Below are 14,214 nucleotides of genomic sequence, written 5' to 3'. Positions count from 1 at the left end.
CCCGCCGCCGCCGCCGCCGCCGCCGCCGCCGCCGCCGCCGCCGCCGCCGCCGCCGCCGCCGCCGGGGCGTGCGCGCGCGCGCGCGTGCGGGGATCCGGCGCTCCCGGCCAGGCTCGGCGGGCGCCGCGGGGCTTTTTCGCCCTTTGCGCTGTGGCTGCGAGGCGGCGGGGGCGCGTGGGAGTCCTTGCGGGTGCGAGGCCGCCTGCTGCGGGCCGCGGGGGCAGCGACGGCGGCCCGTCCCCCGCGGTGTCCCCATTTCTCAGACCGGCCCGTGTCCGGCTGAGTCACTGCCCAAGGTGACCCGCGCCGAGCCGCCGGCCGCGAGGAGACCGCTCCGACGCCCGCGTGTCCCGTGCGCGTCGCCAAGTGCGTCCGTGTCCAGCACACAGCGTGGGTCATCGCAGGTCCGGGCGGGCCCCGCTGACCAGAGACCGGGCTCAGAGGCCCGGGCCCCGCCGCGTGGAGCGGGGCGGCGATGCCCCTCTGCAGCCGGCCTCCCTCTGCGCTCCCCGCGCTCGCCCAGGGCGCGCCTGGGCCAGGCCGAAATGAGTGATGCAGGGGCGCTTGGCTGTGCCGGGGGCCAGCACCGAGGAGGGGGCAGGGGCGCGCCCTGGACTGTGCTGGGCCCGGCATCCCGGCGATGCCACAGCCTGCAAGCCCGCGTCCCACGTGCACGCCGCTCCACTCCCCGCGGTGGCCGGGGGAAGCAGTGGACGACGGCCCAGGTCCTGGGCCCCTGCACCTGCGTGGGAGACCCGGATGGAGCGCCTGGCTCCGGCCACTGCAGCCTCGTGGGGATGGACGCTCCTGTCTCTCTGCTTCTCGTCTCTGTTGTAACCTTAAACACACACACACACACACACACCCCCACGGAGAGGCACGGACCCTCAGCGGCTGGCCAGGGGCGTGGACACGGACGCCGCGGCCGCTCCCGGCCCACTGGGCCCACCCCGCGTGCCCGTCCATGCCCGGAGGCGCAGGGGCGGGGACGAGGTGCGCAGGATGTGGTCAAGAGCAGGAAGCCAGGCGCCAACCGCCTAACGTGATGCTTCAAAAAAATAAAAAGTAGACACCCGTGGGGGACGGGGTCGCGGCCGGCCAGCACCGACACGAAGCAGCCGCCTTGGCTGTGGACCCTGGCTCCCGGCGGCTGTGCGAACGGAACGGAGTGGCCGCGGGGAAGGGAACCGCCGCGGGGAACGGAGCTGCCACGGGGAACAGAGCTGCCACGGGGAACAGAGCCGCCACGGGGAACAGAGCCCCCGCGGGGAACGGAGCTGCCACCGGGAACGGAGCCCCCGCGGGGAACAGAGCGGCCGTGGGGGACGGAGCCGCCGCGGGGAACGGAGCCGCCACGGGGAACAGAGCCCCCGCGGGGAACAGAGCCGCCACGGGGAACAGAGCCCCCGCGGGGAACGGAGCCGCCACAGGGAACGGAGCCCCCGCGTGGAACAGAGCCGCCACAGGGAACAGAACTGCCATGGGGGACGGAGCTGCCACGGGGAACGGAGCCGCCGCGGGGAACAGAGCCCCTGCGTGGAACGGAGCCCCCGCGTGGAACGGAGCCGCCACAGGGAACAGAACTGCCATGGGGGACGGAGCTGCCACGGGGAACAGAGTCCCTGCGTGGAACAGAGCCCCCGCGGGGAACGGAGCCGCCGCGGGGAACGGAGCGGCCACAGGGAACAGAGCCGCCGCGGGGAACGGAGCTGCCACGGGGAACAGAGCCCCCGCGTGGAACGGAGCCCCCGCGTGGAACGGAGCCGCCACGGGGAACGGAGCCGCCACGGGGAACAGAGCCCCCGCGGGGAACGGAGCCGCCACAGGGAACAGAACTGCCATGGGGGACGGAGCTGCCACGGGGAACAGAGTCCCTGCGTGGAACAGAGCCCCCGCGGGGAACGGAGCCGCCGCGGGGAATGGAGCGGCCACAGGGAACGGAGCCCCCGCGTGGAACAGAGTGGCCATGGGGGACGGAGCCGCCGCGGGGAACGGAGCCGCCACAGGGAACAGAGCCGCCGCGGGGAACGGAGCGGCCACAGGGAACAGAGCCCCCGCGAGCCCCCGCGGGGAACGGAGCCCCCGCGGGGAACGGAGCCGCCACAGGGAACAGAGCCGCCGCGGGGAACGGAGCGGCCACAGGGAACGGAGCCCCCGCGGGGAACGGAGCCGCCGCTCTCCTCCCCTGCGTGGAGGCCGTGACCAAGCCACGCCGACTCCGCCTGAGAGCACACACGGACCTGACGCCTACACGCGTGTGCACACGCACCCGCCACGTATCACCGTAACCACTCTTCTTCATTTCTTCCTGAAATGCTTGTTATTTCCATTTTATTCGGAAGGCAGAGAGCAGCACTGACTCCCCCCGCAAACGCCCACAGAGGCCAGGGCTGGGCCAGGCCGAGCCCGGACCCCCGAGCTTCCCCGGGTCTCCCGAGCGGGCGCCTCCCAGGGGAGCCACCAGCAGGAAGCAGGAGACGGGCGCAGGCGTCCTGACGGCCAGGCCAGTGTCCACCCTGTGCAGTTAAAAAACTCTGTCTATCCCTAGTTGATTTTTTAAATTTATTTTTATTTTTATTTTTTTGACAGGCAGAGTAGACAGAGAGAGAGAGAGACAGAGAGAAAGGTCTTCCTTTGCCGTTGGTTCACCCTCCAATGGCCGCCGCGGCTGGCACGCAGCGGCCAGCGCACCGCGCGGACCCGAAGCCAGGAGCCAGGTGCTTCTCCTGGTCTCCCATGGGGTGCAGGGCCCAAGCACTTGGGCCATCCTCCACTGCACTCCCTGGCCACAGCAGAGGGCTGGCCTGGAAGAGGGGCAACCGGGACAGAATCCGGCGCCCCGACCGGGACTAGAACCCGGTGTGCCGGCGCCGCAGGTGGAGGATTAGCCTAGTGAGCCGCGGCGCCGGCCTCCCTAGTTGATTTAAAAAAAAAAAAAAAAAGATTTTTTTATTTATTTGAAACAGTTATGGGGGGGGGAGAGATGGAGAGAGAGAGGGAGAGGTTTTCCTTCCGCTGGTTCACTCCCAGATGGCCACGACAGCCAGAGCTGGGAGACCCGGATCCGAAACTCGTCCACTGCCTTCCCAGGCCACAGCAGAGCTGGATGGGAAGTGGAGCAGCTGGGGCTGGAACCGGCACCCCCATGGGATGCGGGCACTGCAGGCCGGGGCTTTACCCCCTCTGCCACAGCGCCGGCCCCAATTCTTTAACAAACAGAAAAGAGTATTAGTGAGACTGATACTGAGGTCTTGCATCCGCTGGTTCACTCCCAGATGTCTGCGTCAGCCCGGAGCCAGGAGCTCCATCCGGGTCCCCCACGCAGGGGCAGGGCCCCCAGCACCTGGGCCATCGTCCACTGCCTTCCCGGGCCACAGCAGCGAGCTGGACCGGAGGCAGGGCAGCTGGGACTCCAAGCAGGGCTCCATGTGGGGTGCAGCGTCACCGTGCCACGCGGCCCCCCCTCTGCTCCCTCTGAAGGGTGGTCTGGCTGAGCCACGCCCGCCTGCACCCCGTCCGTGTCACTGAGCCCCGCTCTGCAGCCTGCAAAGTGCCCGTCACGGTGACAGCCGCCGGGCTCCCAGGGCCCCTCCGCTGCCGGGACCAGGAGGGGGCAAGAGGGACCCCAGCGGAGGAGGAAGCTGGCGCCAAAGGGGCAGGCTCACACGGCACCCACAGCCCCTCTCTGCAAGGGGCCAGAGCCGCACCTTGGTGAGCACGGGAGGCAGCAGCATGGCCAGAACCCCCCCCCCCGAGGCCCCGGGGAGACCCCGCTGATGGCTGCACAGGGCTGGGGCGGACTCCTGTCCCCCAGGGGCTGTGTGGCCAGCACTGGTGCCCACTCTGCGGGACCTGAAGCCTGTGTGGCTCCACCGGGCAACGGCACAGCTGGGATTCGCCTGCAAAGATCCCGGTCCCAGCTCCGGCTTCCGGCCAGCGCACACACCTGGAGGGCAGCAGTGACGGTGATGGCTCAGGCCCCCACGTCCCTGCCACGCTGGAGACCACAGAACTCCCGGCTTCGGCCTGGCCCAGCCTGTCCAGGGAGACTGTCCCTCTCTGCCCCAGATACACAACAGATTTTTTAGAAGATTGATTTGAAAGAGTTACAGAGGGGCCGGCGCCGCGGCTCACTAGGCTAATCCTCCGCCTTGTGGCGCCAGCACACTGGGTTCTAGTCCCGGTTGGGGCGCCGGATTCTGTCCCTGTTGCCCCTCTTCCAGGCCAGCTCTCTGCTGTGGCCAGGGAGTGCAGTGGAGGATGGCCCAGGTGTTGGGCCCTGCACCCCATGGGAGACCAGGAGAAGCACCTGGCTCCTGGCTTCGGGTCCACGCGGTGCACTGGCCGCTGCGTGCCAGCCGCAGCGGCCATTGGAGGGTGAACCAACGGCAAAGGAAGACCTTTCTCTCTGTCTCTCTCTCTCACTGTCCACTCTGCCTGTCAAAAAAAAAAAAAAAAAAAAAAAAGAGAGAGAGAGAGAGAGGCAGAGACACGGAAATCTTCCATCCGCTGGGTCACTCCCCAAATGCCCACCACAGCTGCGGCTGGACCAGGCTGAAGCCGGGAGCTCCATCCGGGTCTCCCACGAGGGTGCAGGCCCCAAGGACTTGGGGGCTGGATCAGAACTGGAGCAGCTGGGACTTGAACCAGTGCCCGTTTGCTAAAGCAGGCAACAGCCTTAACCGGCCACCCCCCCACACGCCGGCCCCTGCCTCGGGTGATAAATAGTAGCGGTCTCCCACCCCTGCTGGCATGGATGAAGCGGCAGGTGCCGTGGGGGGCTTCCAGGGACGCCGCAGCCCCGCAGTGGGGGACCGCTCGCTGGACAGAGCCCAGCCCCTGCCCCCGCTGCCCTCGGGGACCTGACAGCCAGCACACCGTCGTCCCTCTCCCATCTCACGGTGTCCTGACATGGACTGAGTCCTGCCCGTCTACACAGCACACGGACTCAGCCCCCCCACCGTGCCCCTAAGTCAGCCCAGGCGGCTGTGTGTGATGGCCCTGGGGTGGGGTGACTGCGGGACACAGGCCTGGGAAACGCCCCTCACTGTGCCCAGGACGACGGCAGCCGGACCTAAGGGGGCCCCCAGCACGTGCTCCCAGGGGCCCGGGCGCCCCGTGAGCCACACCGCTAGGTCTGTCTCCTCGGCAGTGTGGGGTCGGGAGGCGGGCCTCGGGGGTGACCAGGCTCAGGTCAGGAAGGCAGGGAGAACCGCGGGGGACACACGCACCTGCTGCCCTGTTCTCGCCATGTGACCCAGCCAGCAAGAGGGCCACTTGTGGGGCCGGCACCATGGCACGTAGCTTAATCCTCCGCCTGCAGTGCCTACATCCCATATGGACACAGGTTCGAGTCCCGGCTGTTCCACTTCCCATCCAGCTCTCTGCTGTGGCCTGGGAAAGTCCTTGGGCCCCTGCACCTGCGTGGGGAGAAGCTCCTGGCTCCTGATTGGCGCGGCTCCAGCCGTTGCAGCCATTTGGGGAGTGAACCAAGCAGAGTCGGCCCCCCGTGTGTCCCCAGCTCCCGTGGACATCTGCGGATTGAACCAGCGGGTGGGAGACCTCTTTATTTTAAAGATTTATTTATTACTTGAAGGGCAGAGTTACAGAGAGAGAGAACCAGCGGATGGAAGACCTCTCTCTCTCTCTCTGCTTCCCTGTAACTCTTTCAAACAATTTCAGGGCCGCGTGCTCCCACGGAATATCGCAGCGAGACCGGGTGCCCGGGGTAGGACGAGCCGTCCATCTGGTCACCCGCACCAGCCACACTTCCTGGGATGGGGGACTGAGCCGGGACTGCGGGCCGCCCTAGCCCAGCTCTGGGAAGGACCCCGGGGTCTCCGACGACGTCCAGCGCCCGAGGGTGTGGCGCCGGCGAACTCGGAGCGGCGGCTCAGACGTGGTCCAGGCAGGGCTGCCAGGGTCCGGCCCGGCCCCCGCCGCCGCGCCCCTGCGCCCCTCTCCGTGAACGGCAGACAACCGAGGAGCCGGCCGCAGCCTCCGCCGACAGCCGAAGGGCCTAGTGTGCTCCGGGCGCTTTGCAGGGGCGCCGGGAGGGTCCCCCGTGCTGGCAGCGCAGCAAGGGCGCGCGGAGGCCCAGGCGAGGGTCCAGGCCCACGGCTCCCGGCCCGGCCCGCAGCCGCTAGGGGCCGCTCCGGCCGCGGCGCGCGTCGGCTGGCGGGTCCGCCCCCCGCCCCCCGGGCCCGCCCCCGCCCCCGCCCCCAGAAGGCAGTGCAGGGCCGCGGGCCGCGGGCACGGCGGATCCCAGTCCCGGCACCGAGCGGCGCGCAGCATGAGCGCCCCCGCCTCGACCCCCATCTTCGCGCCCGGCGAGAACTGCGGGCCCGCGTGGCAGGCGGCGCCTGCGGCCTACGATGCGGCCGACGCGCACCTGCAGATCCTGGGCAAGCCGGTGATGGAGCGCTGGGAGGCGCCCTACATGCACTCGCTGGCCGCCGCCGCCTCCTCTGCAGGTAGCCCGGGCGGGGAGGGCGGCGCACCCCGCGGAGACCCCGAGGGCCCGCAGGACCCTCTCAGGGCGCGGACTCCCCCGCCTCCCGGAGGGGGACGGTCCGGATGGGGGCGCGCGCGCGTGCGCGAGGAAGTGGGTTGTCCTCGCAAGAGGAACTCTGCGGGGAGTTCGGCGTCCGGCTCGCGAATGGCCGTGGACAGGGAGGTCGTGAGTCGCGTGGACGTGGGGACTGGGCCGCCCCGGGAGGCCCCGCCTGGCCTAAGAATAGCTCCAGGAAAGCTGAGCGCGGGCGCAGCTGTGTGTGTGCGGGGGGGGGGGGGGGGGGGGACGGCTCTGGCCGGCCTGGGGCTGGCGTCAGAGGGCATGGGGCACCCCGAAACAGGTCCCTCCAGTGGTCTCCCCGCTCCTGCCTGGCGGGTGGGCACATCCAGGGCCTGGCACGCTCACTGCGCGGGGCCGCGCGGTCCAGCCCTTCCCCTCCCCTGCTGACCCGCTGCCCACTGCACAGCAGGGGGCAGGGTATAGCAAAGTAACCAAAGCCCGAGATAAGGGCCAGGGGCTCACTCGGCACTGGCCAGGCTCAAAGTCCAAGGCTCTGACCTTGTCCCGGGGCCAGGCAGGCCCGAGCGGCTGTGTCCACCGCCCCTGTCCTGCCACCCTGTCCCTGGCCGAGGGCCAGCACCCACTCTGTTCCCTCTCAGGACGGCTGGACAGTTGCCTTGTGTTTGCCTCCGCCTGCGCTGTCCCAGGGCGCCCTCCTGGGCCCTGGCCAGCGCCACTCACAGCCAGACACCAGCGCCTGCAGCCCCTCCCCAGCCGGGCGGGGGCTGCGCCCTGACGCCGGGCACCCCCCTCTGCAGGGGGCCGCGTGCTGGAGGTGGGCTTCGGCATGGCCATCGCCGCCTCCAAGGTGCAGGAGGCGCCCATCGAGGAGCACTGGATCATCGAGTGCAACGAGGGCGTCTTCCAGCGGCTGCAGGACTGGGCCCCGCGGCAGCCCCACAAGGTGCCCCGCCCCTGTGCCACGTCCCAGAGGGGCTGGGGGTCTTCCAGCGGCTGCCCCACAAGGTGCCCCCGCCCCTGTGCCATGTCCCAGAGGGGCTGGGGGTCTTCCAGCGGCTGCAGGACTGGGCCCTGCGGCAGCCCCACCAGGTGCCCCCTGCCCGTCCCGCCCACCGTGCCGCGTGGGGGGCCCTGCGCCGAGGGGCTGGGGGTCTCCCAGCGGGCGGGGGGCTGGGTCCCTGTGCGCCTTCTGACTGCCTGTCTCCAAGGTGGTGCCCTTGAAGGGCCTGTGGGAGGAGGTGGCGCCCACCCTGCCGGACGGCCACTTTGACGGTGAGGGGTCTGGGAGTTGCCGGAGGGGTGCCTCACGTGGTGAGGCGTGTGTGTGGCGGGTGGGCTTCCCGGCTCAGCCAAGGCTGCCCTGACGGGGTCCCCGCTCCTGCATGCAGGCATCCTGGGGGGCTGCCCTGACGGGTCCCGCCCCCTCCTCTGTGCAGGCACCCTGGGGGGGCTGCCCTGACGGGTCCCGCCTCCCCCCCCCAGGCATCCTGTACGACACGTACCCGCTGTCGGAGGAGACCTGGCACACGCACCAGTTCAACTTCATCAAGGTGGGCCGCCGGGCCGGGGCGGGGGTGCATGCGCTGCAGACGGGCACCCCGCCCCCCTGACCGCCGCCCCCACCCCCCAGAGCCACGCCTTCCGCCTGCTGAAGCCCGGAGGCGTCCTCACCTACTGCAACCTCACCTCCTGGGGCGAGCTGATGAAGTCCCAGTACACGGACATCACCACCATGTTCGAGGTGCCAATGCCGCCCGCGGGGGGGCTGGGGGGGCCTCTGCACCCAGGGGCGCGGGACTGTCCCCTCCCGGCACCCACCGGCCGCCCTGCTGCCCTTCGGCCATCCCGGCCCAGGGGGCCTGCGGGCGGGCTTCGGCCCCGAGACGCCGGCCGGGGGACCGGCACCGCATCCGGGGCTCCAGAGCGCCCTGGGTGACAGGCGCCCCGCCCCCAGGAGACGCAGGTGCCCGCGCTGCTGGACGCCGGCTTCCGGCGGGAGAACATCCGCGTGGAGGTGATGGCGCTGGCGCCGCCGGCCGAGTGCCGCTACTACGCCTTCCCGCAGATGATCACGCCGCTGCTCACCAAGCACTGAGCGCCCGCCCGGCCTCCCCCGCGCCGCCGCCTCGGGGCTCGAGGGCAAATAAACGCTGCCCCGGCCTGGCCGGCCGGCGACGCACCTACTGGACCAAGCTCCTTTCCCGCCTCGCCTCACCCCACGTCCGGGGCCCCGCCCACACCTGCCCGGTGCCCCCAGGCCGCCCCCCCGCTCGCCGCCCTCGCGTCCTGGGCGAGGGTCCTGGCCCCAGCCCCCACGGCGCGGGTGCGCGCACACGCACTCCGGGTGGCCCAGCGTCTGCCGTGTGCGCCGTCATCCAGGGCCGCGGCAGTGCCAGCGCGGAGGGACAGCGGAGGGCCAGGCCTGGTCCCCTCGGCCCAGGGCCGCCTCGGCCCCGCCGTGCGGGGTGTGGGTGGGCCCGCGCCAGGTCCTCGCGGTGTGAGGGTCCTCCCCCCGCCCCCCACAGAGCACACGGGCGGTGGGCGCGGCAGGGCCTTTATTCGGGGTCTGGGGTCTGGGGTCTGGCGGGCGGCTCCGGGCGGGGCGGCGCTACCTGCGGTACCAGATCTTGAGCCGCTTCTCCCGCTTGATCTTCCGCTGCAGCTGCAGGATGCCGTAGAGCAGCGCCTCGGCCGTGGGCGGGCAGCCTGCGGGCAGCGCGCCTTAGCCACGCCCGGCCACGCCCACCCGGCCCGCACAGCCCGCCCCGGCCACCCGGGCTCCCCGGCCACGCCCCGGCCACGCCCACCGGGCTCCCCGGCCACGCCCACCCGGCGCCAGGCCAGCCCTCCTCGGGCGCTCACCTGGGACGTAGATGTCCACGGGCACGATGCGGTCGCAGCCCCTCACCACCGAGTAGGAGTAGTGGTAGTAGCCCCCGCCGTTGGCACAGCTGCGGGGAGGGTGCGGGGAGGGGCTCCTGTGTCCACACCCCCCGCGCCTGCCCGACGGCCGGGGGAGGGCCTGCCGAGGGGCCCTGAGCCTCGCGAGCAAATGGGGGCCGATGGATGCCCCCGGGGCGGCCTCAGCCCACCCCAGGCAGGGCGGACGCCCTCCGACTCCCCGAGGGAGCCTGCCCCCCCCCCCGCCCGGGCCCTGCGGCCGGCCCCTCCCAGCAGCCACGGCGGGCCCCGCCTGCTCCCGGGAGCGCGCTGGGTCGTCTGGGGAGGGGGCTCTCCCGCCGGCTACCGCGCGGGGGGCGAGGGCGGGGGGCGGAGCCCAGGACAGCGGGCTCCGCAGGACGGGAGGCGGGCTCGTGGCCACAGGCGCTGGGGCGGCCACTCAGGGTCAGGGGTTCCCGCACCTACGCAAGGCGAGGGAGGGCCGGGGGCAGGGCCGCGGGCGGGCGCTCGGCTGGGGGGTGCAGCAGGCTGTCCCGGGACGTGGCCGAGCGGCGCTCACCTGCCCATGGACACGACGTAGCGAGGCTCCGGCATCTGGTCGTAGACCTGCGGGGACAGCGGGGCCCTGAGCGTGCGGGGCGGGGCCGGGGCGGGGCCAGGGCGAGGAGTGGTGGGCGTGGCCGGGGCGGGGCCAGGGCGGAGCGAGGGGTGGTGGGCGTGGCCGGGGCGGGCCTACCTTGCGCAGCGCCGGGGCCATCTTGTTGGTGAGCGTGCCGGCCACGATCATCACGTCGGCCTGGCGCGGGCTGGCGCGGAACACCACGCCGAAGCGGTCCATGTCGTAGCGCGGCGCGGCCATGTGCATCATCTCCACGGCGCAGCAGGCCAGGCCGAAGGTCATGGGCCACAGCGAGCTCTGGGGGGCGGGGCGCGGTCAGGCGCGGGCCACGGGGGCTGCTGACCTCGAGGCCGACAGGACGTCAGGGGAGGGGCAACCCCGAGTCCCGGCCGCCCCGCCCCCGCCAGCACGGGCAGCCCCGCCCCGGGGTCCGAACCCCCTCTGCGGTCACTACGGCCGCTCAGCCCCCAGGGCCCCCGGACCTCGGCACGCGCGGCTTCCGTCTTAGGACCCTGGCTCCTGGCTCCGCGTGAAAACAAGAGGGAGCCCCAGGGCGCGGGCCCGCGGGGGGTGGGGTGGGGGGGGCAGGGCCAGGAGGTGGATCCTGGGCAGAAGCAGCCTCCAGGCCGGGGCGGGGCTCACCCGGCGCGCCCAGTTGATGAGGTCGTCCAGCTTGGCCACCACATATTCACCGCGGCTCCGGGGAAGCGCAGGGGGCTTGGGGGCAACGGCGCCGGCCTTCGACACGGCGGGCTGGGTGCTGGGCGCGGGGACACAGGCGCAGGGAGGCGTCAGCCCCCGCCTGGCCCACGGCGGCTTCTCCGGGGCAGCACCCGGGAGCACCCCCAGGGAGGCGGCTGCTCTCGGGGCTGGTGGGGCCGGGGGCTGGGCAGGGCAGGGCGGGATGGGGCAGAGCACAGGGCCGGGACGGGCGGGACGGAGCAAAGCGCAGGGCAGGGCCGGGGGCCGGGGCTGGGCAGGGCGGGACGGGGCTGGGACGGGCGGGACGGGGCAGAGCACAGGGCCGGGACGGGGCTGGGACGGGCGGGACGGGGCAGAGCGCAGGCCAGGGCCGGGGGCCGGGGCTGGGCAGGGCCAGCCTCACCTGCTGGGCCCCTCGGCGGCCACGCTCCGCTGCACACCTCGTACCTGCAGAGCCGCAGTCACGCCGGCGCTGCCGAGGAGACAGCCGGGTCAGCAGCCGCCCGCCGCCCCCCGGGTCCGCCTCCGCACGGCAGCCCCTGTCCCTCGGGCCGCCGGCCAGAGCCCCCTCCCCCATGGCAGCCCAGAGGGTAAGGGGGGGGCACGTGGCCAGCCAGCAGGCCAGTGTGCGTCCACGTGGGCCAGTCCGGGCCGCCTGCAGACCGGCCCTCCACGCATGGCTGAGGGGACGTCCGGCGGCTCCCCGGGCAGGGGCCTGCAGGCCTTCGCCACCCACGCTGAGGTCAGCCCCCCGCCCAGCGCCCCGTCCAGCCGGGCGGTGACACCGAGCTAGGACAGGCGGTCACGCGGGGAGACGGACTCACCGCAGGCCCAGGGTCCGGACACAGAGCAGGCCGGGGGCTGCACACAGAGGGGGCACGGGGTGAGGTCAGCAGCCGGGCCCACCCCCGCGGCCCCGCCCCTCCGCAGCCCCGCCCCCTGGGGTTTCCTTCCCCCCTCCGCGCCGAGGGCTCCCAGAGTTCGAGCCCACGTCACTCCCGGGCTTAGACCCGGCTCCACACCGGGGCCGCCTTCCTGGGTGACCCCCCGCCCCGCCCCAGGGGCCGCTGCCCTCCCAGGGCCCCCCGCCGGGACCCCCTGCCCCTGGCGGCACCCAGCCGGCCCCTTCCCAGCGCCCAGCCCGCTCCAGCCCGCGTGCGCCCGCCGCCCTCCCGGGGCTGGGGCTGGGGGCTTCAGACACGGCCTGGCACCGCCCTGGGCCACCCCCGGGGATGGACAGCGCGCGCAGCGGCGAGCCACCGCCCACCCCCACGCGGCACGGGCAGCAGCGCTCGGGGCAGGGGCGCCCTGCAGAGGGGTCCCCCCACGCGGGGCGGCGGCTGGGGCGGGCGGGGCAGGGCTGGGGCCGCCCTGGGGCGAGGCAGCCCTCCCCACCCCGGGCCGCTCCGCGAGCTTCAGCGCACCCCGCCTCCGCCAGGGTGACCCCGAGGGCTCCGGGCCCCTCCGCGTCCGGCCTCCTCGCCCCGCAGCGGCCGCCAGCCCCGCCCCGCGCGGCCCCGGGCCCTTCAAGGGCGGCGGTCCGGACCCTGCGGCTCCGCCGGAGCAGAGGCCGCAGCGAAGAGGCGGGAGCGGCCCCGGCCGGCACTCACCCGACAGCGGCGCCATCTTGGCCTTCAGACAACCTCTGCGGTCCGTCCTCTTTGGCGTTCCGGGTAGCCGGGACCGTCGCCCAAAACGGCTCGGGGCGCCGGCGGAAACCCGAACCCAGAGCTGGGACGTTCCCGTGCGCTTTCGGACCACAGGGTCGCGCACGCGCCGCGCGTCACCGCGCCAGTCAGGCGGCCGAGACCGGGAGGGCACGCGCGGGAGGGGGAGGGCACCGGAAGTCTCCTCAAAAGCAAAAAGCGCAGGCGCGTCCCTGGGTGGGCTCGAACCACCAACCTTTCGGTTAACAGCCGAACGCGCTAACCGATTGCGCCACAGAGACGACGCTAACACCCCGCCGCCGGGAAGAGGCCTACGAGGCATGCGCGTCTTGCTCGCGTGAGGCGCGCTGCGCCTGCGCGCGGGCGAGCAACGAGGGGCGGAGTCGGAGCAAGAGCGGCCTCTGCCGCCCAGCCGAAATAGCTCAGTTGGGAGAGCGTTAGACTGAAGATCTAAAGGTCCCTGGTTCGATCCCGGGTTTCAGCAGGCTTTTTGGTGCCCCAGGATCCTTCTTTAATGATGCGCCCAACTGTGCAGCAACCAAAAAAAAAAAAGAAAAAAGAAAAGAAATGCCACCCCCTCCAGACCCCTCTCTTCTGTCCCACACCTGATTTTCAGTAGTTTTAAAATTTGGGTTAGACCCAGCGCCAATTATAAAAACGAACACGGAACACCGAAACCGGCAGCTTGCAAGGTGCCCTTCCCTTGCCAACGAGCTGGGCCGTCTGTTGTGCCCATTTTACCTGTGGGAAGACTGAGCCTGGCGAGCAGGGGTCACAGGTCGGGGCAGGGGCCCCCAGCGCCCTGCCGTCCTCTGCCTCGGGACCCCCGGGGCGGGCCGAGGGGGGCTTTTCTCCTCGATGTCTGCTGTTGCCCGATGGGACTGGGGTCTGCCCTGCGCCTTCCTGAGGGGATGGGGAGCGTGGGGGCTTCCCTCGGGGATGGGGGTGGGCTCACCGCCTGCCTTCTGCGCCCTCCTCCCGTGGACGGCCCGGGCTGCCAGCCTGGCCCGGACACCCCCGCCCCGGGCTGGGCTGGCCCCAGGCAGGCCCCTCGGACGCAGCCCCCACGTAGCTCCTCCTGCTTAGAGGTGGGGGGGGGGCGGCTGGCTCAGAACCAGGGGCCACGGGGGGGGGCAGACGGGGTCGGAGAGCAGCTGAGGCCGGGGTGGGGGAGGGGGACCCAGAGCAGGGGGGCGGGGGGCTCTGCTGCGGCTTGAAGTCTTGTCCGTGTGTGATGCCCACGTGTGTCCTGCCCCTGCGTGGCTCTCCCGTCTCGGGGCAGTGCCGGCCGAGCGCTGCGCCCCTCGGGGCTGCCGGCTGCTCCCGCCCCGTCCGGCTCAGTCCAGCCGCGCCCGGGGCCGCTGCCCGGTCAGCACAGGCCCAGGGCGGCAGGGGCCGCAGGGGCGAGGCAGGCGGGTTTTCCGGGACAGGCTCGGCCGTGCGTGGGGGCAGCTGTGGTCGGCACAGCCGCGGGCCGCCCTGCACCTGTCACCGTGGACGTGGTCCCGGCTGACCGGCGGCCTGGGGGGGGGGGTGGCGGGACGCCGAGGCCTCGCTGCTCCGGGTTCGCCCGGGTGGTGCCCCCTGCGGGCTGTCTGGGGCGGCGCCCGGGGCCTCAGAGGGGCGCCCACTGCCCACCACCCACCGCCCAGCGAGCCGCCTCCCCGGCAGGCCGCCCGGTTCCCACCAGACCGACACCTGGCCCCGTCCCCGCCCCCGGCCGCAGCCCGGGCCTCCGCGGGGGGCACCCGCCAAGGGCATGGCCGGGGAGGGGGCTGCCCCGACACCTC

General features: G+C 72.4%; 2 protein-coding genes and 2 non-coding genes across 6 annotated transcripts; 2 read left to right on the top strand and 2 right to left on the bottom strand.

Annotated features, from left to right (window-relative positions):
- Positions 1–6,204: 6,204 nt before the first annotated feature.
- Positions 6,205–8,714, top strand: GAMT (guanidinoacetate N-methyltransferase). Of its 3 annotated transcripts, none has more exons than XM_051828912.2 (6): positions 6,205–6,473; positions 7,333–7,478; positions 7,744–7,807; positions 8,018–8,085; positions 8,166–8,276; positions 8,490–8,714. In XM_051828912.2, the coding sequence occupies exons 1-6, from the start codon at positions 6,293–6,295 to the stop codon at positions 8,628–8,630; spliced, it is 711 nt and encodes a 236-aa protein (XP_051684872.1). In that variant the 5' UTR covers positions 6,205–6,292; the 3' UTR covers positions 8,631–8,714. The 3 variants fall into 3 exon arrangements, with proteins under 3 accessions (XP_051684872.1, XP_069914575.1, XP_069914573.1); XM_070058474.1 differs by having other exon boundaries at positions 6,458–6,676; XM_070058472.1 differs by lacking the exon at positions 6,205–6,473 and adding an exon at positions 6,514–6,769.
- A 359-nt stretch (positions 8,715–9,073) lies between these two features.
- Positions 9,074–13,062, bottom strand: NDUFS7 (NADH:ubiquinone oxidoreductase core subunit S7). Its single transcript, XM_051828913.2, has 8 exons — positions 12,368–13,062; positions 11,582–11,618; positions 11,161–11,229; positions 10,698–10,815; positions 10,173–10,352; positions 9,996–10,042; positions 9,398–9,486; positions 9,074–9,241 (listed from the first exon to the last, which is right to left on the bottom strand). Exons 1-8 carry the CDS (start codon positions 12,744–12,746, stop codon positions 9,144–9,146), a joined length of 1,017 nt encoding a protein of 338 aa, XP_051684873.2. The 5' UTR covers positions 12,747–13,062; the 3' UTR covers positions 9,074–9,143.
- Positions 12,632–12,705, bottom strand: TRNAN-GUU (transfer RNA asparagine (anticodon GUU)). Its single transcript has one exon. It is a non-coding gene; the product is annotated as a tRNA-Asn (tRNA).
- TRNAF-GAA (transfer RNA phenylalanine (anticodon GAA)) lies at positions 12,836–12,908 on the top strand. Its single transcript has one exon. It is a non-coding gene; the product is annotated as a tRNA-Phe (tRNA).
- Positions 13,063–14,214: the final 1,152 nt, after the last annotated feature.

This window comes from Oryctolagus cuniculus, chromosome 16, assembly GCF_964237555.1.
Source record: "Oryctolagus cuniculus chromosome 16, mOryCun1.1, whole genome shotgun sequence".
NCBI lineage: Eukaryota > Metazoa > Chordata > Mammalia > Lagomorpha > Leporidae > Oryctolagus > Oryctolagus cuniculus.
This window is presented reverse-complemented; position numbering and strand designations above follow the sequence as displayed.

Excerpts from the sequence above, each read along its gene's own strand:
- GAMT (XM_070058472.1), top strand. The coding sequence starts at position 6,577 with ATGGGGGCGCGCGCGCGTGCGCGAGGAAGTGGGTTGTCCTCGCAAGAG. Across the intron at positions 7,808-8,017 it reads GCCGGACGGCCACTTTGACG|GCATCCTGTACGACACGTAC; the intron begins GTGAGGGGTCTG and ends TCCCCCCCCCAG. Across the intron at positions 8,086-8,165 it reads ACCAGTTCAACTTCATCAAG|AGCCACGCCTTCCGCCTGCT; the intron begins GTGGGCCGCCGG and ends CCCACCCCCCAG.
- NDUFS7 (XM_051828913.2), bottom strand. The coding sequence starts at position 12,746 with ATGCCTCGTAGGCCTCTTCCCGGCGGCGGGGTGTTAGCGTCGTCTCTG. Across the intron at positions 10,816-11,160 it reads GCCGCCGAGGGGCCCAGCAG|CACCCAGCCCGCCGTGTCGA; the intron begins GTGAGGCTGGCC and ends CCCCGCGCCCAG. Across the intron at positions 10,353-10,697 it reads TCATCAACTGGGCGCGCCGG|AGCTCGCTGTGGCCCATGAC; the intron begins GTGAGCCCCGCC and ends CCCGCCCCCCAG.